At 56.2% G+C, this 23,731-nt stretch overlaps 3 protein-coding genes across 7 annotated transcripts; all 3 read right to left on the minus strand.

Annotated features, from left to right (window-relative positions):
* Window positions 1–1,822: 1,822 nt before the first annotated feature.
* ZGLP1 (zinc finger GATA like protein 1) lies at window positions 1,823–4,918 on the minus strand. The gene is made up of 5 exons (XM_069591026.1): window positions 4,782–4,918; window positions 4,173–4,535; window positions 2,895–2,983; window positions 2,430–2,523; window positions 1,823–2,267 (listed from the first exon to the last, which is right to left on the minus strand). The coding sequence occupies exons 1-5, from the start codon at window positions 4,916–4,918 to the stop codon at window positions 2,138–2,140; spliced, it is 813 nt and encodes a 270-aa protein (XP_069447127.1). The 3' UTR covers window positions 1,823–2,137.
* A 495-nt stretch (window positions 4,919–5,413) lies between these two features.
* Window positions 5,414–9,928, minus strand: FDX2 (ferredoxin 2). 2 transcript variants are annotated; one of them, XM_069591034.1, is made up of 5 exons: window positions 9,528–9,928; window positions 9,386–9,440; window positions 9,132–9,174; window positions 6,034–6,121; window positions 5,414–5,842 (listed from the first exon to the last, which is right to left on the minus strand). In XM_069591034.1, exons 1-5 carry the CDS (start codon window positions 9,926–9,928, stop codon window positions 5,686–5,688), a joined length of 744 nt encoding a protein of 247 aa, XP_069447135.1. In that variant the 3' UTR covers window positions 5,414–5,685. The 2 variants fall into 2 exon arrangements, with proteins under 2 accessions (XP_069447135.1, XP_069447136.1); XM_069591035.1 differs by having other exon boundaries at window positions 9,068–9,174; window positions 9,528–9,751.
* Window positions 9,914–23,680, minus strand: RAVER1 (ribonucleoprotein, PTB binding 1). 4 transcript variants are annotated; one of them, XM_069591029.2, is made up of 14 exons: window positions 23,428–23,680; window positions 21,842–21,908; window positions 19,782–20,251; window positions 15,977–16,168; window positions 15,749–15,878; window positions 15,324–15,418; window positions 14,271–14,358; window positions 13,746–13,957; window positions 13,555–13,648; window positions 13,343–13,479; window positions 12,512–12,586; window positions 11,909–12,049; window positions 11,404–11,529; window positions 9,914–11,314 (listed from the first exon to the last, which is right to left on the minus strand). In XM_069591029.2, the coding sequence occupies exons 1-14, from the start codon at window positions 23,644–23,646 to the stop codon at window positions 11,168–11,170; spliced, it is 2,193 nt and encodes a 730-aa protein (XP_069447130.2). In that variant the 5' UTR covers window positions 23,647–23,680; the 3' UTR covers window positions 9,914–11,167. The 4 variants fall into 4 exon arrangements, with proteins under 4 accessions (XP_069447130.2, XP_069447131.2, XP_069447128.2 ...); XM_069591030.2 differs by having other exon boundaries at window positions 11,404–11,487; window positions 23,428–23,679; XM_069591027.2 differs by having other exon boundaries at window positions 13,343–13,648.
* Between the last annotated feature and the right edge of the window lie 51 nt (window positions 23,681–23,731).

Raw genomic sequence — 23,731 nt, forward strand, 5'->3', positions numbered from 1 at the left:
TCGTTTCCTGATTAAGGATCAAACTCAGGCCCCCTGCATTGGAAGGGCAGAGTCTTAATCACTGGACCACCAGGAAGTTCCACTTTATTTTTCTCTGTAGCACGATCACTATTTGACATTCTATTAGTCCTCACTGAATATTTGCTTACTATCATTCTAGAATATTGGCTTTGCTAGAGCAGGGATCCTTGTTAAATTCCCAACTGAGTGCCCCCTAGGGCCCTGGCACACAATACTTGCTCCATAAACACTGACTTAGTGGATACGACTTGGTGGATACAAACAGCCAGGGGTTTGGAGACACACAAAATGAGACCCTTGTGTGCTGTATCTATCCCTCAAGAGCTTCTCCATGCTGGGCACTGGTGGTGGGGTGGGGAACTCATGGTCAAGAACACAGAGGTGGTGAGCTTGGATCTCTGAAGTCATGGTCCAGTAGGGGAGATGAATGTGGACGAAACAACCCTGGACCAGTACAGAAGGGAAACATTTAATTAAAATTTTTAATTATTTTTGGCCACACCACGTGGCTTGTGGGATCTTTGTTCTCCAACCAGGGATTGAACCTGCACCCCCTGTAGTGGAAGCACAGAGTCCTAACCACTGGACCAGGGAAGTCCTGAGAGGTGAAGCTTCCGAAACTCTTAGAATCTCCCCAGTTTCTAAGAGGGAGATGCGTTCTAAGAAGCTGAACTAGAGCCTAATGTGGGTGGGAAGGGTGTCCATTTTAGGCTGGATGCTCAAGGAAGGCTTCTCTGAAGATGTGGTGTCCGAGCAGAGCATCCTCCCCCGCACCCTGCAAAGGATAAGGTGGCAGCTACTGGAGAGGTGCAGGAGGGCATGCTGAGCCGAGGAGGGAAGGCAGGACAGGGTGAGTCAGGGATCTGAGGGCTGAGCAATCTGCCCCAGGTCTTCCCCACAGGCTCAGTCAGGAGAGACAAAGGGGGTCTCAGAGGGGCTTATCTTCCCTCTGAGGCCAAGCAGGCCTCACTCACCCCCCCCACAGCAGGGACCATCCCGCCCATCCTTGACACGCCCCTCCCTCCGCCCCTCCCTCCTCCCTTCCCAGTAGTGGTGGCCTGCACGTCCTAGCGACAGGGGCAGAGCTCCATGTCTCTCCCATGTGGCTTTTGGCTTCAGGCTAGGGACACCCTTCGGTGGGGTCAGAGAGAACATGAAAGGGGGAAGGGCCACAGAGGTGTGCGGAAGGAGGCAGGAAGGGGACATTCTGCAGGCAGTGGTGGGGCTGCAAGATGAAGGGCCCACTTGAGTCCATGTGTGTCTGTACTGCGCGTGTGTGTCCTGCGTCTATCAACATATGTGTCTCTCGGTAGACGTGTGTGTCGTTCTGTTCTGTGTGTGGTCTGTGTCTGATGAGTGACAGCACGCGTGTGTCTGCTGATGTATCTCTGGTGTGTTTTGATGTACCTGCCAGCCTGTGTGTCTGTCTTGGGTTTTTTTTAAAAAAAAATTTTTTTTTTAAGTTTTGGTTGCAGTGCACGGCACGCAGGATCTTAGTTCTCTGGCCGGGGACTGAACCCTTGCCTCCTGCATGGGGACCACAGAGTTCTCACCACTGGACTGCCAGGGAAGTCCTTGTGTCTGTCTTTCTGAATGTGCTGCCTCTGGGTGTGCTGGCAGTTGCCCTCTATGGGATGTTGTAACAAAGGTGACTGTCTTGTGGGGCAGAGGCTGATAGCTGTTTAGATGACTGTCTGGGTCCCTTGGAAAACCCGGTGAAAAAACCCCTCCCCCACATTCCCAGGCCAGGGGAGAGGCAGGTGAGGGCGCGCAAGGTGGGGTCCCAAAGTTACAGTGCCCCTTCTGAACAGATCTATTCTTTATTGTCACTTTATTAACAATATGAGTGTCAGTGCTGACAGCACTTCCTGAGGGGGGTGCTCAGCCAAGCCTGATTGAAGCAGGAGCCAAAGAGGGGGCTAGTGACCCCCCTCCAACCAGGAGCTCTGGGGCCTTGAGGCCTGGGTCTTCCATCTGAGGTCTCTGCATGGGGAGGGGGTGGAGAGGAGGTAGGCTGGACCCCTCTAGATTCAGGCTCTTCCCCCTAGGAGGAATTCAGCCCACATTCCCCATGGAGAAACTGAGGCAGGACAGGCTCGGCTGAGTGAGGAAGGGCTTACCCTTCCTGAGCTGAGGCTGGGTGGGGGCCCAGGGACACCCCACATCTGCCACATAGCTTCTTGGGCTGCACATTTTTCCTGGGCACCAGCCAGCAGCTAGAGCACCGGGTGCCATATTTCTTGTACCTGGGATGGGGGTGCAAGAAACCGACATTCAGCAGGCAGGGGGAGCCCAGAAACCGCCACGAGAGAGGCACATTCCCAGAGGTGGGTGTTTTCCCAATACCCCATGCTAAGTGCAGACTCAAGTGAGGACCCCACCCCCAACCCCTCGTCCATTTTGAGGACCTGATGCCACAAGCGTTGCAGAGAGGGGTACCATCCTCAGCATCTCTCCACAGAGGGGTCCTCTTGGTCTTACAGGAAGCACAGCAGCGGGGCGCTGAAAGGGCAGAGGCCAAAGGGCAGGGGTCAGAGGCCAAGAGCCTGAGCTCCAGAGACCTGTGTGGGATGGGCCTTTTGTGTACATGTGGGTGGGAGGGGGCTCTCTGTGAAAGCCACCCCCCCACACTCCCAGCCAGCCCCAGATCTAAGACAGACGGAAAGCCAGGAAGGGAGACAGATGGCAAAGCTCAGCAGAGGAGGAAGCTGGGGGTGGGAGTGACTCAGCTTGAGTGGATGGGGGATGCTGCGACTGCTCCTGGATGGGTCTAAATAGGGAAGCGGGACGGGGAGAAAGATAAGGAAGAAAAGAAAATGCTGCCCCCTTCACCTTTCCCCAGTATTTATAGCTCTTAAGTCTCCAGGACTCACCCAGGGCCTCGCTGCCTCCCGGGTTGGCCTCTGGGCCTCTGGAAGGGCCTGGAGTGGGAGACCCTGGAGAGCGGCTGCTGCAGGCCAGGCTGGGGAGTAGACAGGGCATTAGCACAGAGGGTCTGGATCCTGCCCCAGACAGCCCCCAAATTTCAGATTTTTAAATGATATGTATTTATTTAGTTTTGGGCTACACCGTGGCTTGTGGGATCTTAGTTCCCCAACCAGGATAGAACCCACGCCTTCAGCAATGAAAGCGCAGAGTCTCAGCCACAGGACTGCCAGGGAGTTCCCCCAAATGAAGATTTACTATCAAGGCATCTGGCACTGTCCCCTCTCCCCCAACCAAGGGGGCATCTGATGTCTGAAAGGCCTGGCCCTGCCCCTCATGACTAATCATAAACATAATAATCTGAGGAGACAGTAAGCCTATGGCCAGCTTTGTCAGGTTGAAAACTCAATTCTCCCTTGTCCTTGCTGTGTGATGGGAATTTCATCCTCTGTGCCTCAGTTTCTGCATCTGTAAAGTGGGCTTCACAAGGCCTCAGCGAGTCCATACACACCAAGTGCTGTTACCTCTGTGGCTAATGTCATGTCTGACAAATGGTAGCTATTATCTTTGCAGGAAAAACTAACAGAAGCAGCAGCCCCCAGGTATGTTGAGGCCATTTCACTAGGAGAAGACTCTGGCTCAGTCCTGGATTTGACTGGCTCGTAGCAGAAAGGACAGGAACAGGCATCAGCCTGAGGTCTCGCTCAGAGATGAGGCTGTTTGGACTTCCCTGGCAGTCCAGTGGTTAAAACTCTGCGCACCCAATGGAGGGGGGTGAGTGTTCCACCCTTGGTCAGGGAACTAAGATCTGACAGGCCAAAAAAAGTTTTTTAAAAATATAAATAAATAAATAAAGGAGAAAGGCAGTTACAGAGATGAGGCCATTTGTAATGCAGGCCTGGGGTGGTAGTCCATAAGCAAATGCCTGGAAGCACCTCCCTACCCCCCAGCACTATTATTATTGTTTAGTTGCTGAGTCCTCTCTCCAACTCTTCTTGACCCCATGGACTATAGCCTGCCAGACTCCTTTATCCATGGAATTTCCCAGGCAAAAGAATACTGAAGCAGGTTGCTATTTCCTTCTCCAGAGGATTTTCCCCACCCAGGGATCAAACCCGCATCTCCTGCATTGGCAGGTGGATTCTTTACCACTGAGCCACTAGGGAAGGCCCACTGCTATTGTTATTACTTGCATAAAGGGTGCCCTTGCCCAGGCCAGCTCCTACCTGTAACTGGGTATAATCTGTAGGCTGGAATCCGGCTTTATCTGAAACTTCAGGGTCACCCCCTCAAAGAGGGGGTCCACTTTTTCGGCACCCCGCTGGGGGTTTGACTGCTTCCGGGGCCTCCTCTGTGGTTGGGCTGGAGAAGTCGAGGGAGCCTGTGGGGGCCCCAGGTTGGGGCTCTGCTGGCTGACTGGGGTCAGCATGTTCTCAGCATCCTTGGCCAGAGGTAGGGGTCCCAGGGCCTTTGGCTCCCAGTAGGGCCCCAGGGCCTGGGTGTCCCAGGGGGTCTGGGCCAGCTCCTCTGCTGTCTCTTGGAGGAAGCGCAGGGCAGTGACCGAGTCTTCGTGTGCAGACCAGAAGGACCTGGGGACAACGGCCGGTGTGGTCACCCCCTTCCGTGGGCGGCAACTATGAGGGTCTCAGAGACATGGAGCAAGAACTGCACAGTCTCTGACCCCCATATGACCCCCCAATATCCCTGGGGATCAGGATCTCGTCCTTGCAAGTACCAGTAACTAACATTTTGACCCCTCAGTAACCCTAGGAACCAGAGATCATGACCCATTGACCACTGGGCCAGCTGGGGGGAAGGGCTGCTCGTGTACGCACCTGCCACTGGGTCTGAAGCATCCCAGGGTTCTTGATGCCTGCCGGATCGGGGGTTCCGGGGACGGCTCGGGGTTCAGGCAGGGCGGCGCTAGCAGCTCTCGAAGCATGGCGAAGTCCGGGGCTGCCTCGGCCTCCATTGCGTCCTAGCCCAGCCCCCCTTCCCAAATCTCGCTTGGCCCCTCCCACGCCGGGCCCACTTGATGAGCCCCACCTGCGTGGGGGGGCGCTTCTGGCTGAGGGTGCAAGGGGCTCCACCTGGGGGGGCGGGGGGCGGGGCCAGTAGGATTGGGCGCCTCTAGCGGGTGATGTTGGGCACGGGCTTCCAAGACTCCACCCTCAGGCCCGCCTGGGTCCCTCTCTCCCTTCCGACTCTGCTCAGACTATGTGATTACCCCTTGTGGCCAACGGCGGCCTGGGGCCCTCCAAATCCCTCCGCGACGGCGGGGCGGGGCCTTGCCATGCTGATCCTCTGGCTCACGGAACCTCTGCTTCAGACCTCTCTGCCTCAGTTTCCCGCTGGCCCATCAACCGCCGTGGTAGGGGAAAGCTGGGGAGGTCTGGAAGATGCAGCTGTAGATCCCAGAGCCTGCACCCACCCCCACCAACCCCAAGGACGCTCAAGATGCCAGATATCTGTGAGACAGTTTTATTATCGCTCCAATTAGATTCCACCCCTATCCACACCCCCATTCTCAGGAGCTTGGTTGAGGCGGCCCCATTAGGGGCCCTGACCCCACCGGAGCTGGGACATGGGATCTCTCTGAAGCAAGGGTTTTGACTTTCTGGGTGCTTCCGCCATCCCTCTCCGATCTGTCCGCGCTCCGGGCTGGGCTGGCATCTTGGCTGTGTTCTTCCAGTCCTGGCCCTGCGGCCGTCAGTGTCTGGGACCGTCCAGCTGCCTGAGTCAGTGGGGCTTGGGGACGTGGCCATCCACATAGAAGTTCCTGGTGATCTTGGGCAGGGTGAATTCGGCCCCTTCCAGCTCAGGAGTCAGCACGATCTGGCAGCCCAGCCGGGAGTTCTCTTGGAGGAGAGGGGCCATATCCAGCATGTCGTCCTCCCTGGAGTAAAAGGCGGCAGTAGTTGTTAATGGATCCAGGGTTAGGGGCCAGAAGGGAAGCTCTCCCGCCAGCAGCAGGAGGGGAGAGAAAAGCTGGGGCTGCCTTCTGCTATGGCCTGGGTGGATCCCGAAATGCCGAGGCTCAGCAACCAAGCCTTGCAGCTCAGAGCTGGGAGGGGCCACCCTGCTCACCTCTCATCAGGAGGTGGCAGAAGGTCCAGGTGGTCTTCACTCACATACACGTGGCAGGTGGAGCACGCCAAGGAAGCTTCGCAGGCCCCTGGGAGCGGCAAGTGAGGGACCATTGGTGAGGGACTGTTCTTGGGCAAGCGCCATTCAGAGAAGGGCTTAAAAAAAAAATCCCTTTGTTTCTTATTTTTTTGGGGGGTGGGGTAGGGAGCTACACCCTGAGGCTTGTGGGATCTTAGTTCCCGATCAGTGATCAAACCCAGGTCTATGGCAATGAAAACAACTGGACTACGAAGGAATCCGGTGAATCTCTTTGTTTTACCGTGTGACTCTCATTTCTTCCTCCCAGGCCTGCAGGCCCACTCTGTGCATCCTCCACCCTGTCACTGACTTGGCTGACTGTTGCTGATCTGCACACAGGTTTTGCAAACGGACTTCAGGGTTCCCCCCAAACTCTCCAGCAGGCTGATGACCAGGCTGGGTACCTGGCACCATTAACGAGGGTGGACTGGACTTCAGTGTAGCTGAGAGGGGACAGGCCAGACAGGTTCCCTGTAGTCTGTGAACCCTTGCTGAGACCCTGCCACTTTGCTGGGCTGCCTGATGCTCCTGAAGGAGGGACTGACTCACTCAGCATCTAGTGCTGCAACAGGAGAAGGGGTCAGGAAATAAAGGGGTAAAAGGTACAGAGTCGAGGGTTTCCTGCTTCCCCCGGACACATTCCCAAGCTTCTGACTGAGCACTGGGCACTGTGCTTCCGGATAATATCCTCTTCCAAAGGGTTTTCATAGATAGAATAAAATCCAAACTCGTTACCTCAGTCCTTGAGATTCTCTCACCTCACTGCACTCACCTACTTCAGCCACCCCAGCCCCCTCGCTCAATTCCTCCATGCCGAGCTCAGCCCCTACCACAGGACCTTTGCACTTGGCATACTCTTGATCTGGGATGCTATTCTCTCCAGTCCTTCCATAGCTAGGTCCTTTTTGTCTTGGGGCACTACTCAGTTATCCTCCAAGTTCCCATCTCCTATTTCTTGTCCTTCCCCCAACTCTTGTTATCTCTTTAAAAATTTCTGGACAGCATTTATCACAATCTGAAGTTACCACCATCATTTCTGGGTTTTCCTGTGCTCTGTCAACCTGCCTCTTTTTTCTGCATTCAGCACTGAGCCTGGGAGGTTGTAGATGCCTTGAGAGATACTTGTTCTAAGTAAAGAGGACAGAATTCTCCTTCCTCTTCCAGACAGGTCGGACCATGAGGGTGGAGCTGCAAGACAGCTTTCTGACCCAGCAGACCCTCCCTCGTGGGCTGCAGTGACTAACTTGCCCACCTTCCCTGTCTGGAGAAACAGTCTGGGCCTCAAAACTCAAGTCATCCCCAGGTGTCTTTCTCAGCCCTCTCTCCCAGCTCGTTAACGTACTTACCACATGAGACAGAGATAAACCTAATATAATCATTCCAACTACTCACTGCACACCAACCACGTGCCAGGTATTACACACGTGAAATCTGCTTAATCTTCACAGCAACCCGGTGAGATAGGAACTAAATTATCCTACTTTATAGATGAGGAGGCTGAAAGATGGTAAGTAACTTGCTCAGGGTCACACAGCTGGCAACAGAAAAATCTGAACACAGGCCACGTGCTTCAAAAACCCATGTTCTAATCTTTGTCATGAACTGCCAGCCACTGGATTCCAGAACAGAACTTAAGGTAGGTCTGCCAGGACTGCTCCCAATTCATCCCCCTCCCCCAACCACTGTCTAATGATTAAATCAGCTCATTATTATATACACCGGGGCTTCTCAGGTGGTGCAATGGTAAAGAATCCGCCTGCCAATGCAGGAGATGCAAGAGATGTGGGTTTGATCCCTGGGTCAGGAAGACCCTCTGGAGTAGGAAACGGCAACCCACTCCAGTATTCTTGCCTGCAAAATTCCATGGATAGAGGAGTCCATGGGGTTGCAGAGAGTCCAACACAACTGAGCATGTACTCATGCCATGCATACATCCATACACCCAACACTATATACTTTTGAAAAGACCACTCTCCTAGTTGCTCATGATATAATTACATGTTTATGCATGGGATTATTGTCCCTATTAGGCTGAAACTGGTGTGAAATGACAAGGGCCTTATCTGCTTTTTTACATTGCTACCTGGCACACAGTATGTGTTCAATATTCACAGAAGAGTAGCACAGATTAGTGGCTAAGATAGGCTGGGTTTGAATCTAGTTTTGCCACTTACTTGACCTTGGACCAGGTCTGCTCAACCTGAGGCTGTTTCCTCACCTATAAAACAGGATAACATTCTCGCCTATTGCATAATGTTGTCATGAAATAGATTCAATCAGTCAAAATGTGGTAAGGGGCTTAAAGTAACGTCTGCTATTATTATCCTTCCTTTAGCAAATACTGATTTAATACCTGTTACATCTAAATACCGTGACAGGCAACAGATGAGTGTGAACAGGCAAACACGGTTTCTGACTTCATTTTGGGGAGAAACGACAAAGAAGGAAACAAAACAATGAGAAGTGCTATGCAGACAATACGGCACGCTGATAAGAACAGTTACTGGGGCATGGGGACTGCAGCCGGGCCGAGAGGGACACGATTGTCAGGAGGATGACATCTACAGCAAGACCTGAAGGATGATGAGCCAGAAGGTCTGGTGGGAAAGCACTTTCGATGGAACACCAAACGCGAAGGCCCTGAGGCAGGCATGAACTTGGCTATTTGAGGAACGGCAAGCAAGTCAGTGTGGCTAGAAAAGAGGAAGGAAAAAGGAAGAAAATACAAGCTCCTGGCAGGCAGGAGTTTTAGGAACCTCTACTAAATGCTCAATAAATAACTGCTGAATGAATAAAGATTATGAGAGCAGGGGATGAGATCCTGGTGAGGAGTCTGAAGTAAACCATGCTGGGTGGGAAGCCGTGCAAGATTAAGTAGTGGAGAATCCTATCTCACTTGTGGGTTTTTTAAACAAATGAATAAAGATATCTCCAATTCCCTATGCCCGGCTCCCACCTTCCAGATCCAACCCATGGCGCTGGGCCAGGTGGAGAACATTGTCCCCGACTCTGCCGCTCACCGGAATCCGTTGGCCTGACCTGTCCACGAACACCACGTTCACCCTGGGGACAGATGAGAGTGCAGATGCCTCAACTGGATGATGGGCGCAGGGGCCAGGTGGAATATAGGCTTAGGAACTCATGCTTGGGGTTTGACGGGACATGGAAATAGGGTGATGCAGAAGGGGGGACACAGGGATGAGGCTGTATGGCAACGTGGGGACCGGAGGAACCCCGTGCTATTATTAACGGGGAACTTGGCTCCCACACTCACACGTCCCCGGGCCGCTCGGGGCCGCCGGCTTCTTCCTCCCCCGCCGGGCACGAGCCTGGAAAACACGGTTGGGTGAGCTGCCGTGCCCGGCACAGCTGACGTACGATGGGTTAACGATGCCCAGCCGAGGCTCCCCAGGTACCTGTCGCCCGGAATTTCCTGGCTATCGCTGGCGCCGCCGCCTCCCCGGACCCCCAAAAGCCTCCAGGTCGGCTCCACCAGGCACCTCTGGCAGCCCGCAGCAGGAACCCAGCATTCACACCTCCCCAGGCCACGGAGGCGGCCATGACAGGCATCACGTGACCAGAGACTAAGCATGCGCCTTGGCGCGTTTAGAAGCGACGGCCCTGTAATTACCCGAATACAAGCGCCTTTTCTTTTTTTGGCGTCGCTGCACGGGAAGGAGGCGAGTCCAGGGGAGGCTGCCAAAGTGGGAGGGCAGTGCACAGGCTCGAATGAGCCAAGACCTGCAGGGCTATCCCAGACCTCCCACCCAGGCACATTGTCCCAAGAACCAGCCGGATCTGCTTTCTTTAAAACCATTTACTTACAAACTTTAATTCAGCAAAGGTTTGTGTGAGATTGGGGAGGAGACAGCCCCCCGGAGTGGATGTGGACGCCGAGTCAGGGGAGGGGAGCTGGGTGGCCCAGCTGGCCAGGGTCATGGCCCAGGGTCACCTCCCAGGGTCACCTCAGGCTAACAGGTCCTGCTGGTGGGAAGGGGCAGAGTTTATCTGCACCTTGTCTTATTTTCCAGCACTGGGCCATAGGGAGGCCAGCTCTGGGTGATCTGGCTTGGGGATGACAAGGCAGGGCTCATCTTCAACATGGGGGAGAGGACAGAGGCTCAGTGAGATGCACAATGCCCGACAGACAGTAGGACAGCAGGGAAACTGGGTTAAGCTGGCAGAGAAAGCCCACCCCGCACCTAGGCCTGGGCAGAAAGGGCTGGTGGGACCGGTTTGCCAAGACCAAAACTTTGGCCTTCTACTGTCCCCACAATCGGGGACCTTGGGTAGAAGGGCCCAATCCCCAGGCCAGAGCCATTTGGTCCTGAGTCAAGCTTCCGGAGCTCAGCATCTGAGAGGCTCTGGCCGGCGGGGTCTGGGGCCTGGCTTTTAAGGCATCAGAAGGCAAGGGGACTATGGTAGGGAGCAGGGGACCTGGAGCTGGGGTACAGGCCAGAGAGGGCAGGCCAGGGCAAGAGACAGCCATGCCTGCAACAAGTGTGGGAGAAACAAAAAAGGGCTGAGCCACTTTAAACCGGAAAGTATGGAATGGAGGCCCAGACATGCTGGGCCTTGAAGGAATCAGAGCTGAGGGGGGAGGGAGGGAACATCCTGGACTGTTTAAAAATAATAAAAATTAGAAAAGGAAACTGAAGTCAATTGTCAAAGTTAGAAAAGGGGGGACAGTCTCTGATCCTCACGGGAGGTCAGGGAAACCTCCAAGGCACTCGAAAGGCCAAGATACAGGAGCAACGAGGCAGGAGGGGACTCCCAGAGAGATGGACACAGGCGGACACAGTGGCAGGGGGGAGGGGAGAGAGAGCAGGCTGGTGCCCCTCCCTCTTAAGGCTGCAGGGTTTCCATGCTGGGAGCAGGCCAGAGGTGCAGAGTGCTCCCAGATGCCCCCCGCACTCCTTGGGCTCCTGCTGGTTGGTCAGCAAAGTCTTTCAGAGATTTTTCTATTACCCAAAGGAAAAGAAAACTAACAACAAAACACCAGAAAACCCCAAAGCGATTTGGTGCAGGTCTTTGAGCATCTCCAGCACTTGGCCCTTTAGAAAATCCTCTTGCGCTTCAGGTAGGAATCTGCGTAGTGGCCACCAAGGCCCTGGGAGTGCTGGCCCACATAGCTGCCTTCTGGACTGGGCTCAGGTGAGGGCAGCAGGTGGGCGAAGCTGCGTTTCTGTCCACCCAGTGGGGTCTGGAGACAGAGGGGAAGGGCTGGTGGGTCGGGGGCCACCCAGGGGCCACCACTCCCCAGCCCTGAGGGTCCCCACCCCCTGCCTGTACCTTCAGCAAGTGGCTGTGGCCATTGGGCCCAGGGCCGAGGCCCAGGAGCCCTTCTCCGGAGCCCAGTGGGGAGGAGCCAACCACCTGGGAGAAATGGGAGATGTGGGATGGGAGAGGAAGCAGCCCCTGGAGCAGAGGCGAGGGTTTCATGTTGAAATCCTGCCGCTGCCAGTTATGAGCTCTGAGACTGGGGGCTGATTATGTCATCCTTCTGGGCCTCAGTTTCTTCATCTGTGGGTTGGGGCTATATCACCCACACCCTAGGCTGCTGGGGTAGGAAGTGAGAGGCCCAGAAGCCTGGGCAGTACTACATGCAAGACATAAGGCTTGAGGAGGACAGCCTGTTTTAGCTCAGCCCTGAGCAAAACTGACCCCTGCCACCCCCCTGGCCATGACACTGAAGGCCCCCGGGGCCCCATGCATGCTAGTTGCCCCAGGGGCCTCGTTCTCAGTGGGCGGGGTGGGGTGGGGTGGGGTGGGGGGTGGGGTGGGGGGGTCACCTCACCTTGTTAAGGTGGCTCTGCCTGAGGCCAGCCTGCAGGCCGCTGGTGAAGCAGGACGTGGGGGAGCCCGCATAGAGGTGGGAGAGAGGCCCGGCGCCACCTCCACCGCCCCGATCGCCAAAGCCACCGGGTGGGGGGGACATCTGCAGAAAGGAGGCCGGCTCAGTAAGGCAGGTCACTGCCGTGCCACCCACTTTGGGAGGTCCCCCAAACAAGTCTGGGCTCTGGCGCCTAGGAGAGTGTGTGACAATGCCAGCAGAGGGGCCAGCGGGCCCTTCCTCCTCCGGGGAACCCCGGGACCACTACCACATGCATGAGCACAGGCTGGCTAGCTGCAGGATGAGGCCCAAGTGGAACAGGGAAGTCACTGCAGCCGGGGCTGCATCTCCAGCCTACTGACTGCCAGACACATGAAGGAAGCCACTGCGAACCCCCACGACCCAGCTGAACTGCCTGGTGACTACAAATAACTGCCCCCCCCACCCCCCGCGAGTGAGAATAATAAAATATTTTCTGTTCTAAGTCACAAAGTACTGGGACTGCTTCTTATGCAGCATGAGCTAACTGATACATCCAGGAGGTGGGATGGACAGGGAGGCTCTTACTCTGTGTCGGCTGGGTCCGTGAGGCCCAAGGGTTGGCTCCCGTGGGTGGGAGAAGAGCCGCCGAGGTCCCACATCCTGAATGAGAGTGGGAGAAGCATGTTGAGTGCAGGGGGCGGGGGTGTGTCTATAACCAACCTCACCTAAATTCAGTTCCACAGCACAGCTGTCACTGGGGAAGTCTGCCTCCTCCAGGAGGGGCCAGACTCTAGTGCCTGGGGCAAACTCAGCAAGCAGGGTGGGGCAGTGACACAGAAGTGGTGCCTGGTCCCAGGGGGTGGCTGCACCTGGAACCCAGAGAGCTGTGAAGGTGTGAGGCAGGAGCTTGGAGTCTTTTAAGGCAAGCAGGGCACCCAGGTGCAAACTCTTGTGGTCTCAGTATTTTGTCACTGGCATTTATCTCTTTTTTTTTTTTAAATCCAGTGTGGGCCAAACACAACACATATGGCCAGTCTGCAACATCTGGCTTAGAAGTCAGAACCGTAGAAGGAGCAGTTCTCCAGGGACCGAGATGGGGACTGCAGAGGGGAGCAGTGAGAAGGACAGACAGACAGAGAGGAGGCTGAGCCCTCATCTGTTACGGAGAAGCAGACGTGTGGCCACAGGCCTCTTGGGAGAGAAAGACTGACTGACAGGAAGCAGGGTTTGATGATGCGCAGAGACAAACAGACAAGAGACTTGAGCGCAGGGACCACGTCTGGCATGTTCCCTCCTGTCTCCCATGCACTCAGCCCAGCCCAGCAGTCAGTATTAGATGTCGGACTGGAGAATGACATGCTCTCGGCACACAGGGCCTTTGGGAGGGCTGCCCCCAGGGTGGCCGCATATACTTACTGAGGGGTATTCGAAGCCATAGCTGTCGGGCAGCCCTGGTTCGGGGGGTAGGCGGGCGCTGGAGAGGGGGCTGAGCAGGCGGGACTTGAGCTGGAAGGCTTTGCTGCTGCTGCCACCTCCACCACCGCCTCCGGGGGCTGGGGGGTGAGGCAGGGGGCCCTCAGCTGGGCGGCGGCTTCTCCCAGCGCCTCCCCAGCCCCGGGCCTCCTTACCCGCCAGGTTGCTGGCTGGGAGCAGGCTGTGTAGGTTCAGGTAGGGATTCAGGGGGATCCGGAAGTCCTTGGGGGGCTCCCCCAGCAGAGAGACCTGTGGTGGGAGGGCTAGATTCATGAGGGCTCCTGGCAGTGGAGAGCCCACAGGGCAGGAGGCTGGGGCGATGGCTGGGCACTGAGTGGGGCCTTACCCCAGGGGGTGTTGGCAGAGGCCCGCTGTCTTTCTGGAGGCCTCTGAGGCCTGCACCTCGGAGCCCCACGGGGGCGGGGGGTGGAGTAAGCTGGGGTGCTGGAGGACCCAGGCCCATGGGTTCCCGGTCACCCCCAGAGGGGCCGAGCAGTGGCGGCAGCAGGGGTGGTGGCTTCCCTCGCCGGGGTGGCAGCTCAGGGGGCAGGCCCCCTCCTACAGAGAGAAGAAGGGTGTCAGCAGCCCAACCACACAGGACCCCTTCTTCTGGGGCCTGCGAGCCTCTGCTTGGACCAGGGCCACTAAGTTTTGGACACTGAGCAGCATTCTCGAAGTCCATCAACTTCCAGGACATCCGTGGCTCCCCAAGGAGGCGGGCACCATGTGCTCAACTGACAGGTTGGGACTCAAGACAGGTTAGGTCACTTGCCCAGAGCTGCACAACTGGGAATGTACCACACCCAGGGAGGAGAAGGAAGGGGAAGTGGGATGAAGCCCAGAGAGATGGGGAAGAGGGAGTTGGCATTACCTGCAGACAGCTCCCCGAGGAGGGGGTTGGCTGGCTGGGCCCCAGGCTGGAGAGTGCCCAGAGGAGAGTCTCCCAAGATCCCAGGTTTCTAGGGACAGAGGATAGTGAGCTGGAGATGAGACGGGGGGGTCACAGGCCCAGCCCACAGCCAATCACAGGCAGACACACAGGGCATCTCCCAATGTCTGTGACACCCTGGCCATTACCCACTCGCCAACAGTGACTGAGGGCCTCCTGCATGCCAGGGCCTGCCCAGGTGCTGGGGAGACCCCAGGAACATGGGCCACGCTCAGCGGGTCAAAGCCTGTCACCCAGTCAGTTACTGTCAGCAATTCACACAGTGATGGCCACCGGTTCACACCTAGTCCCCTTGCTGATTATCACAGACGCACAGGGTCTAACACACACAACCACCCTGATTGGAGATTTAGTGTGTGACAGCCACACGTAGATTCAGTCATTCTTATTCACACAACAGGTCATGCCCACAGCCTCACCTGTCAGTTACCATCAGACACACCCAAGCCACTGACTTGCCCCCAACTGGACAGGGTGGTGTGTGTTTCTGTGTGTGTGTTTCTGTGTGTGTGCTGTCGTTTCAGTCCTGTCTGACTCTGTGACATTAAGGGCTGCAGCCCGCCAGGTTCCTCTGTCCATGGGATTCTCCAGGCAAGAATCCTGGAGTGGGCTGCCGTGCCCTCCTCCAGGGGCTCTTCCTCGCCCAGGGACTGAACCCGCGTCTCTTAAGTCTCTTGCATTGGCAGCTGGGTTCTTTACCACTAGCGCCACCTGTGTGTGGTAGGTCAGTTTTTCCGTGTGCGTGTTGAGGGAGTGGGGACAAGAGGCCCCTCTATTCCCCTGTGGGGCCTCGGCTTTCACTGTGTCACTTCCTGAGCACTTGCGAACCAGGCCCCCAGGGACACAGTCCGAGGGCCCACAGCTGGTAGATGGTAAGCTACCGGTTGGCAGAAGAAGCAGTGTTGGAAATGGAATCATGAGGGGCCTCGGGATGTGTGTGAGGAGGGAGCCTGTGGCTTACAGGCCTGAGGTTACCTTCTGACTCTGGGTCTGGAGGGCAAGCTGCAGCAGTGCTGTGGACAGGGCAGGCCCGTTGAGCAGCGGCATGGCTGGGGGCGCGCCCAGGAGGCCTAGGGGGAGACCCAGAAAATGAAGTGGTCCCAGGGTGGAACCCCCCCCACCCCCACCTGCCAAGGAAACACAGTGCCAGGCCCATTGAGAACATGAGGACAACTGACATACCCCAAGAAACAGCCTGGGTGATGAGCTCCCCCCTCACCCCCCAGGGAAGGACAGTCCCTCCTCCATGACCCTGCCCCCTTGCAAGGGACTCAGGGCACCAGCTCCCTTGGGGAGTGTCATCCCAGACCCTCTTTGTGGGCTCATGTCACTCGGAGCTGAGACAGCAAGAGTCCAGGGAGGTGCCCAGTTCTGAGAATGCTGGGCCTCCCTCGCCTTACCCTGCTTGCCACCCGCACCGCCGTGGAGCAGGGGATTGAGCAGCAGCTGGAGGGAAGCGGAGGGCCCCAGGTTGTTGAGCAGCTGCAGGATGTTGGGCTCTGGCAGGAGCCCTTTGCCCCGATTGAGGGCCTGCAGAGAGATCAGAGGGGCAGTTCAGAGCCCTGCCTAACTCCTTGGCTCCCCCATGCCCCTCCTCTGGGGCACCCACCCCCCCAGCACACACTCACCGTGGCCTGGGCAGCAATGAGAGCGGCCAGCATGCTGCGGCCAGGGGGCCCGGGGGCGCAGAAGGAGACGCGCAGATGGCTGCCTCCCAGGGCCAGGCCGTCTGCCCGCTGCTGGGCCTCCTCTGCCATCTCTGCCGTCTCGTACTCCAGCACAGCAAAGCCCTTCAGCTGCCCGTCCTGGCCATATGCCAGCTGTGGAGGGGAGAGGCAGTTGTGAGCACCAGGGTGGCAGTGACCACCATCAGCTGAAGCGACAGCCGTGACCAGATGAGGATTCTGATGACAGTAACCCGCAGAGAGAGAATGGACTCTGGGCCCTGTGCTGCCCAGTGCCCAGTTCCTGTGTTAACTCATCGAACCTGTCAACAGCCCTGGGAGGCTGTATCCTGCCCATTATTCCGAGGGGACAACTGAAGCTCAGAGAGGTCAGCATGTTCAAGGTCACACTGCTGGTGGGAGGGCAGAGCCAGGCTTCCCACTGGTCAGAGGCACCAGGCCTTGTGCCAGTGCCTCTTGGGGACATTGCCTGGGTTTCCGGAGTACACGCTGCAGAGCCTGGAGAGGACGGGCTGGTGGTAGAAGCAGGTAGCTCTGGAGTTCAGCCCAACTGCACGCCTCAGGCCGAGGATGCTACAAGTGCAGCTGGGAAGGGCACACAGTCTGATGGTGAGGCAGATAGCCACTGAGCTCGGGTTTAAGGCTGGTAGTGCTGGCCAGCAGGGTGGGGTCACACAGCCAGTGTGTGGCAGAAATAGAGATGTAATCAGAGGCCCCTTCACCTGCCTTAACAGCAGTCATTTGGTGCTTCAGGCCCTCAGCCCTCGATCCTAGGGGAGGATGTGTTCCAGGCCTTTTTAAAATTTTATTAGCTACGCTGCACAGCATATGGGATCTTAGTCCTAATCAGGGATCAAACCCACACCCCTTGCACTGGAAGCACAGCATCTTAACCACTGGACCACCAAAGAAGTCCCTATGTTCCAGGATTGAGGCTGTTTTGGAGATGAGAAGAGGGAGCCAAACATACCCTATGTTATGTATCAGTCACCTCCATGGGGTTCTGGGGCACCCTGGAAATCAAGCTTGAGAATAGCTTGGCAGCAAGATGCAAAGAGGAAGGCCACAGATGACCTCACGTCAGTTTAGCTCAGATAACAAGACTCTTGGTTTTCAGGGCATTGTGGCTGCTAGACACTTATCCAGGGCTGTCCCAGGGTGGGCAGGTCCTGGGAGAGCATCTGGCTGCGCCCCACACGCCCATGGGCCAGGGGCCACAGGTGCTGTTTCACTGCACCGCAGATATAGGTGGTCTCGGCACACCCACTTTGCAGGTGAAGTAACTCCCTGCAATTCGGGAGACTCCAGTTCAATCCCTGAGTTGGAAAGATCCCCTGGAGATGGTTACCCCCCAGTATCCTTGCCTGGAGAATTCCATGGACAGAGGAGCCTAGCGGGTTACAGTCCATGGGGTCGCAAAGAGTCGGACATGACTGAGCAACTAACACTACTACATAGCACTCATAGTTTTTTAAGCAACTTTGCAACAAAATGAACCAATTAAGATATGTAGGGACATGGGGAGGGAAGAGGGGGTTTCAGGATGGGGAACACGTGTACACCCGAGGCAGATTCATGTTGATATATGGCAAAACCAATACAATATTGTAAAGTAACTAGCTTCCAATTAAAATAGATAAATTTATATTAAAAAAATATGTAGGGACTTCCCTGGTAGTCAGGGCTCTGAACTTCCACTACAGGGGGGCAAGGGTTTGATCCCTGGTCAGTAGTGAACTAGGATCTCACTAGTTCTGTGCAGCCAAAAAAAAAATTTTTTAATGAATAAATACAAACGACAGGTATATTTGTTTGTTGTTTAGTTGCTAAATTGTGTCCGACTCTTTTGCGACCCTATGGATTATAGCCCGTCAGGCTCCTCTGTCCATGGGATTTCCCAGACAAGAATACTGGAGTGAGTTGCCATTTCCGTCTCCAGGGGATCTTCTCTACCCAGGGATGGAAGTTGCCTCTCTTGCTTGGCATGCAGGTTCTTTACCACTGAGACACCTGGGAAGCCATATATATATCCATATATATATATATATATATATATATATATATATATATATATATATACACACACACACACATAAATTGACCTGTCGATAAATGACAGAGTGAGCCAGACTAGGCTGCTATGGGCTTTCCTTCACGTTCTCCTCTTAATCGTGTCGGAAATAAAACACCCCCGACATGGGCAGCAAACTCCCTTAGGGGAGGCAGGGGTGCCCAGTTAAGAGCGTGGGCCCTGGGTCAGCTGCCTGATCGTGACTCCCAGTCCATCTCTTTCTGGCCAGCTTGGGGAGGTCACTGCAAGTGCCCATCCATGGCCCCTGGTTTCCTCATCTGTAAGATGAGACCATCAGCTGGATCCACTGGGTAAGGTGGCTATGGGTGGGGGACTAGTGCCCACTGGCCTAGGCAGGGCAAGTTGGCCTTCAGCCCACCTCTAGTGAACACTTCACCTTTGCTGCCGGTCAGGCCCTGCACCAAGGCCCGGATGGGCTGCTTCTCACAATCACATCCATCTCATCTGATGAATACAGAAAGGGGTCAAAGGGCAACTGAGGCCGTGTGGCTCCTAAATAGGCAGATGGAGGCTCAGACTTTGACCTGGTTAACTCCCAAGCTCAGGCTCTGTTCAACAAGGATGCCCTGTGTGACTGGGCTCCTTGGAGGCAGTCACCTCCTGGCCAGGGATTCAGCAGATAGCGGGGGAATGAGTGAGCAACCATTCAAAATAACCCAGTCACAAAGCAGGACCAGATCCGTTCTGAGATGGGGACAGCCACACCCAGAGAGAGAACCTGTAACTGGTCATGGCCTTGCCGCCTTCAATCTCTAGTCAGTGGCTGCTGATTGTAAGTATGTCACCTGTGTCCTGAGTCCCATCCAGGGCCTGGCACACAGTAGGCGTGCGGCAAAAGCAGCAGCAAGCAAGGAGTGGGGTTCCTACCAACACCCACAGCAGCAGACCTGGGCTCTGAGCCCATATCCCAGCCTCCTCCAGGGTGGCCTGGGCTTCCTGGGCTGCCTCTGCCCACCCTGGCTGTCTGTCCTGAGATGTGTCAACTGATCTCCCCCTTTATCTTCAGTGTGTCCCCACCTGAAAGCACAGGTGACTCCTGCCCCTCTGGGCCGTTATGGGCAGGGTGGAGAGAGAGTAGTTAAGCCCAGTGTGTGCTGAAGACATGTCCACTCTGGGGGCCTGGGGGCTCTCTGAAAGCTGGCCCTGGCCTATTCTCGCCCCACTGCACCTGTCACAGGGCTAGGCACCCTTACAGAAGGGCCTGACAAGTGAGACCGGAATGAACCAGGGATTGTTTTCCTAAACCACTGCATGCGGGCCGAACCTCTACTTACAAGGGTAGGAAGGAAACCAAGACTCAGAGTGAGTGACCTGTCTGGGGCCACAGGGCAGGGCTGGGATCTGGCCATGTGTGACTCAAAGCATTTTTTTTTTTTTTTACAAAAGTAGCCTTGTTTGCATTTTTCAGGGGGAGGTCAAGCAAGTCGTCAGAGGGTGCGCAGGGATCTGAACCCCAGCCATCTGGCTCCTAGCTGGGCGGTCACCCACTGTACCACATGGCCTTTCTAACAAGAACACCATTCAAAGTGGCCTCACCGCTGCCTTACTGAAAGGAACCCAAAAGACTGGAGAGAGCAGGTGACCCACAAGGCCCCTCCGAGGTGCTCTGGGCTTCGCATCTGCTCCCCAGGTCCCTGCACCGGGCACCGGGCTTACCTGGCAGAAGGTGGGAGTGTGGACGGCTGACAGCGCCCGGCGCAGGGCATCTACATCACTGAAGCCGGGTGGCAGGCGGTCAACACAGAGGCAGCGCGAGTGGAGCAGGGCAGGTGTCAGCTGCCCGGCATCTGTCCAGTGCACGTAGAGGGTGCGTGGGCCCAGGGGCTTGCCCAACAGGTCTGACTTGGCGCGGGCGGCCGAGTCCTTCTTCATGTACTCGGCGAAGCCGTAGCCCTTGGAGTGACCAGTGCGCTCACTGTAGACCAGGAAGCAGCGCTCCAGGCTGCCGAAGGGCCGCACCAGCTCCTCAAACTGCTGCTGCGTGAGACTGGGGGGCAGGTTGGCCACGCAGAGCAGGGCGTCCGTGGGCTGCAGCTGCACCGAGAGCTCCCGCTCCCGCAGGCGGCTCTGGTGGAAGGTGCTGATGGCAGCCTCCGCCTGCTCCCCATTCAGCAGCGTCACAAAGGCTGCGGCAGGTGGGAGCATGGGGTCAGTGGGGCCCCCCGAGGGCCTGCACCTCTACCCCATGCCCACCCACACCCACCTCCCTCTAAACCACAGGTGACCTCAGGAATACTGAACCACCAGGACATCATGGGCACCAGCGGATTGGAATAGTCGCCAGCTATAAGCAACAACAGCCAGTGTTGCCTGGCTCCTCCAGGCTTGCTCCTTACAACCCATGGTGATGCTCACGCACTGGGGGCCTGCCCCATCCTAAGAACTACTGTGTTGTCCAAAAAGTTTGGTTTTTTCTATAAGATATGCCATGTGGTAGTGGTTACCCATGTGGTCCCTGGATCCTGGGTTTCAACGCCAGCCTCTGAGTGGCTCTGAAGTCTGTTTCCTCCTTTGTCAAATGGGAATAACTTCCTCCTCACAACCACTATCTTTCCAGCAAGGAAATGGGCACAGGGCAGTGCCCTGCTCACTGGAGAAGCCTGGACTTGAACCCCGGCAGGCTGCCTCCCAGGCACCCACAGTTTTTAAGATGTTTTAATGCTTTTGGCTTCACAGCCAACTCCAACAGGCCATGTCCAATTTGTTGGTGAGAAAACTGAAGCTCGGGAGGGTAAGTCACTTGCCTGTGGCCAAACAGTGAGGACAAACCAGGACAAGAACCCAGGACTCTCAGCCTCTGGGGCCCAAAATCTTACCCACAACCCTAGTCCACCAGGTAGGCCTCGAGAGGTCGCCTATCCTCAGCTCCTTCTCGTCCATGTTACAGACTGCAGGCAACGGCCCTGACAGGTTTAACACCTGGCACAACGCCTGGTGGACACAGACATCCTCCATGCTGGGGGCCAAGACCAGTCCCTGTTCCCATAGAAATGACGACCGCGTGGAGGCAGGCGAGCGGGTCAGTAGGACAGCTTAGGGTGGTCAGTGCTATGATGGGGTACGAGGTGTGCTTGGGCACTGGGAGGAGCTGCCCTGAATGGAAGAGACATTAAAAACACAGGGAACAGCCTGGAACCTTACGCACCTGAAGAGATGGTAAGGCTGAGGTACCTCTTTGCAAGGTAATATCAGGAGGAGCTCAGACAGGTTGTGAGGAGACAGAAGCATGATCAGGATTAGGACCAGGTTTGATCAGATTTGCAATCATATCAGAGCTGGCTGCCTAGGGGAAGGCAGGCAGGGGCATGAAATCGTGGAGGCAGAGAGGCCAGAGGGAGGCCGTCACTTCGGCAGACATGTCTCCTAGACCCAGGGCAGGACAGACTGTTGCCCCATCTGTCCCTCATCTTGGGTGCCCATCGTGGGGCATCCTTGCTGTTTCTCTTCCAGGCTACCCAGCAGATACCTGGGTACTGGGGACCCCATCCCAAACATTCCCTCTGCCGGCCAGTCCCCCAGGCCTGTCTGATCTTCAAGTCCTCCAGAATAACTGGTGCCCTTCCAATCCCTTGGCTCCCATCTGGTTCATGGACCCCCTCTCTCTGCTGAACGTTGGGCCTGAAGTTCAGGAGACACTGGGCCAGGACTCTCCAGCTTCAGGGACTGTCATCACCTGCCACTAGCCCCCCCTCACCCCACCCCAGGGTCCCACAAACCTGTCCCTTTGTACTTGTCCACAAAGCAGTACTTGAGCTCATAGTCTCTGAGCAGGTCGTGCACCTCCTGTGGAGACAAGCCAAAGGACAGGGAATCACGGAGAAATGAAGAGAGCAACCCAGCGGCACATTCACGTGGACCAGCTATGAGGCAGGTCAATCACCAGCCCCATTTTACAAGTGAGAAAACAGTTTCAGAGCAGTTGCTTGCCCAAGGCCATTGCAGCCATACCTGGCAGGGCTGGGAGGCAGAGCTCAGCTGTAGAACCCATGCTTTTAACCAACACAACACGCTCTTATTAGAGAGTCAGGTCAGTCTGAGTTCAAGACCCAGCTCTGCCCACAGGGAAGTTGTTTAACCCGTCTGAACCTCAGTTTGCAAGACTGACTCTTTCCAACAACCCTGCAAATTGAGCATTAACATGTCCATTTTGTAGATGAGGAAACTGGAGGTTCAGAGAGGTGAAGGAAATTGTCAAAGTTCAAGCAGCTGGTCAGGGCACAGCAGTGGGAATGCCAACCCTGGGTACCTGACTGGGGACCCTGTGTACTTAATAAGCCCACATTGTGTGACTTCACGTGCCTCCCCATTCCCTCCTACTGACAGCTTCCTGCAAGCCAGCTGCGGAGGCGAGGCTCTGGGGCCTTTTACTGCCAGACACACTGTGCACCCTGCAGGAGATAAGAAACGTTTCCAGCTGGGAGATGGTGGGCAGTAGGAGGATGACTGACTCTATAAACACCTGTCTCAGATCTGTCCCCAAGTCACACCCCTCCCAACACTCCTAGGGTCCCACCACCCATGGGCAGAGAGAGCCAGTGGCAGGTGTGCTGGAGGGGCCAGGGAGCAGGGATTCTCCACAGGAGGGACAAAGAACCCATTCCATTGCTGAAGGGCAGGGCAGACTAGGTTCAATCTTCCTGGGTCCAAAGAGCACTGGGAAGTCCTGCCCCATTTGGCGCCAAGAGAAGGGCACCCCTGGATTACCAAGGATCAGCCAAGGAGGGCTACATGGAACAATGCCCCTTCCTTCTCTGCAGGTCTGTGGCATGGGGACAGGAGATGACTCCATTTTTCGAAATTAATCCTGAGGCTTTTGAGGAAAAAGGACCCCTGGGGCTGCCTTAACTTCCAATCTACCCCTAAAAGGAATTCAAAAACGCTTGCTATGGAAAGGCACATTCTAGTCAATCATGAAGCTTATGGATATGAGATCCCACCACTCCATGCTAGAGCAGGAACCAACTGGCGTCCCTGATTCCACTGTCCCAATCTGGCTGTTCATTCACTATCCCCCCAACAAGGCCAAAGCTGCCCGCCCCCTTCCATTCCCCGCCCCCTTCAACCACTTGGCTCCTTCCAAGCCTCTGGTCGCCCCTAGCAACGTCCTCCCTCAGTCCAAAGTTGGTTTCTCCCTCCATCTCCGACCCCCTACGTCCCGCTTTTGGTCTCTCCCGATCCCGCGTGGACTCACCGCCGACGACCCCCACCCCCGGGCATGCCACCGTTGGTGTCGCCCGGTTCCCCCCGCGCACGCGCACGGTGGTATTTCCCGCCACGCTCCCACACGGCGCCCCCCCCATACCTGGTTGGTCACGTCCCCCGGGAGGCCCCGGATCAGTATCTTGCGGCGGTTGCGGAACTGGCGTTCGGTGTGTTCCAGGCGTTTCCGGATCTCCTCTGGATCTAGCAGCGGCAGTTCTTCTTCAGGCGCCCGGCGCTCCGCGGCATCACCAGCCTCAACCTCGGCCCCAGCCTCGGGGCTCAGCGGCGGCCGGTGAGTAACGGACACGTCGGCCGCCATCTTGGGAAACCCGGCGCCTTCTGGGACCAGCGAGCCGGGGCGGAGCGGCATAGAGCGGCAACGAGGGCGCGCCCGCCGATTGGCC

The sequence above is a fragment of the Ovis canadensis genome, chromosome 5 (assembly GCF_042477335.2).
Source record: "Ovis canadensis isolate MfBH-ARS-UI-01 breed Bighorn chromosome 5, ARS-UI_OviCan_v2, whole genome shotgun sequence".
In the NCBI taxonomy this organism is placed as follows: Eukaryota; Metazoa; Chordata; class Mammalia; order Artiodactyla; family Bovidae; genus Ovis; species Ovis canadensis.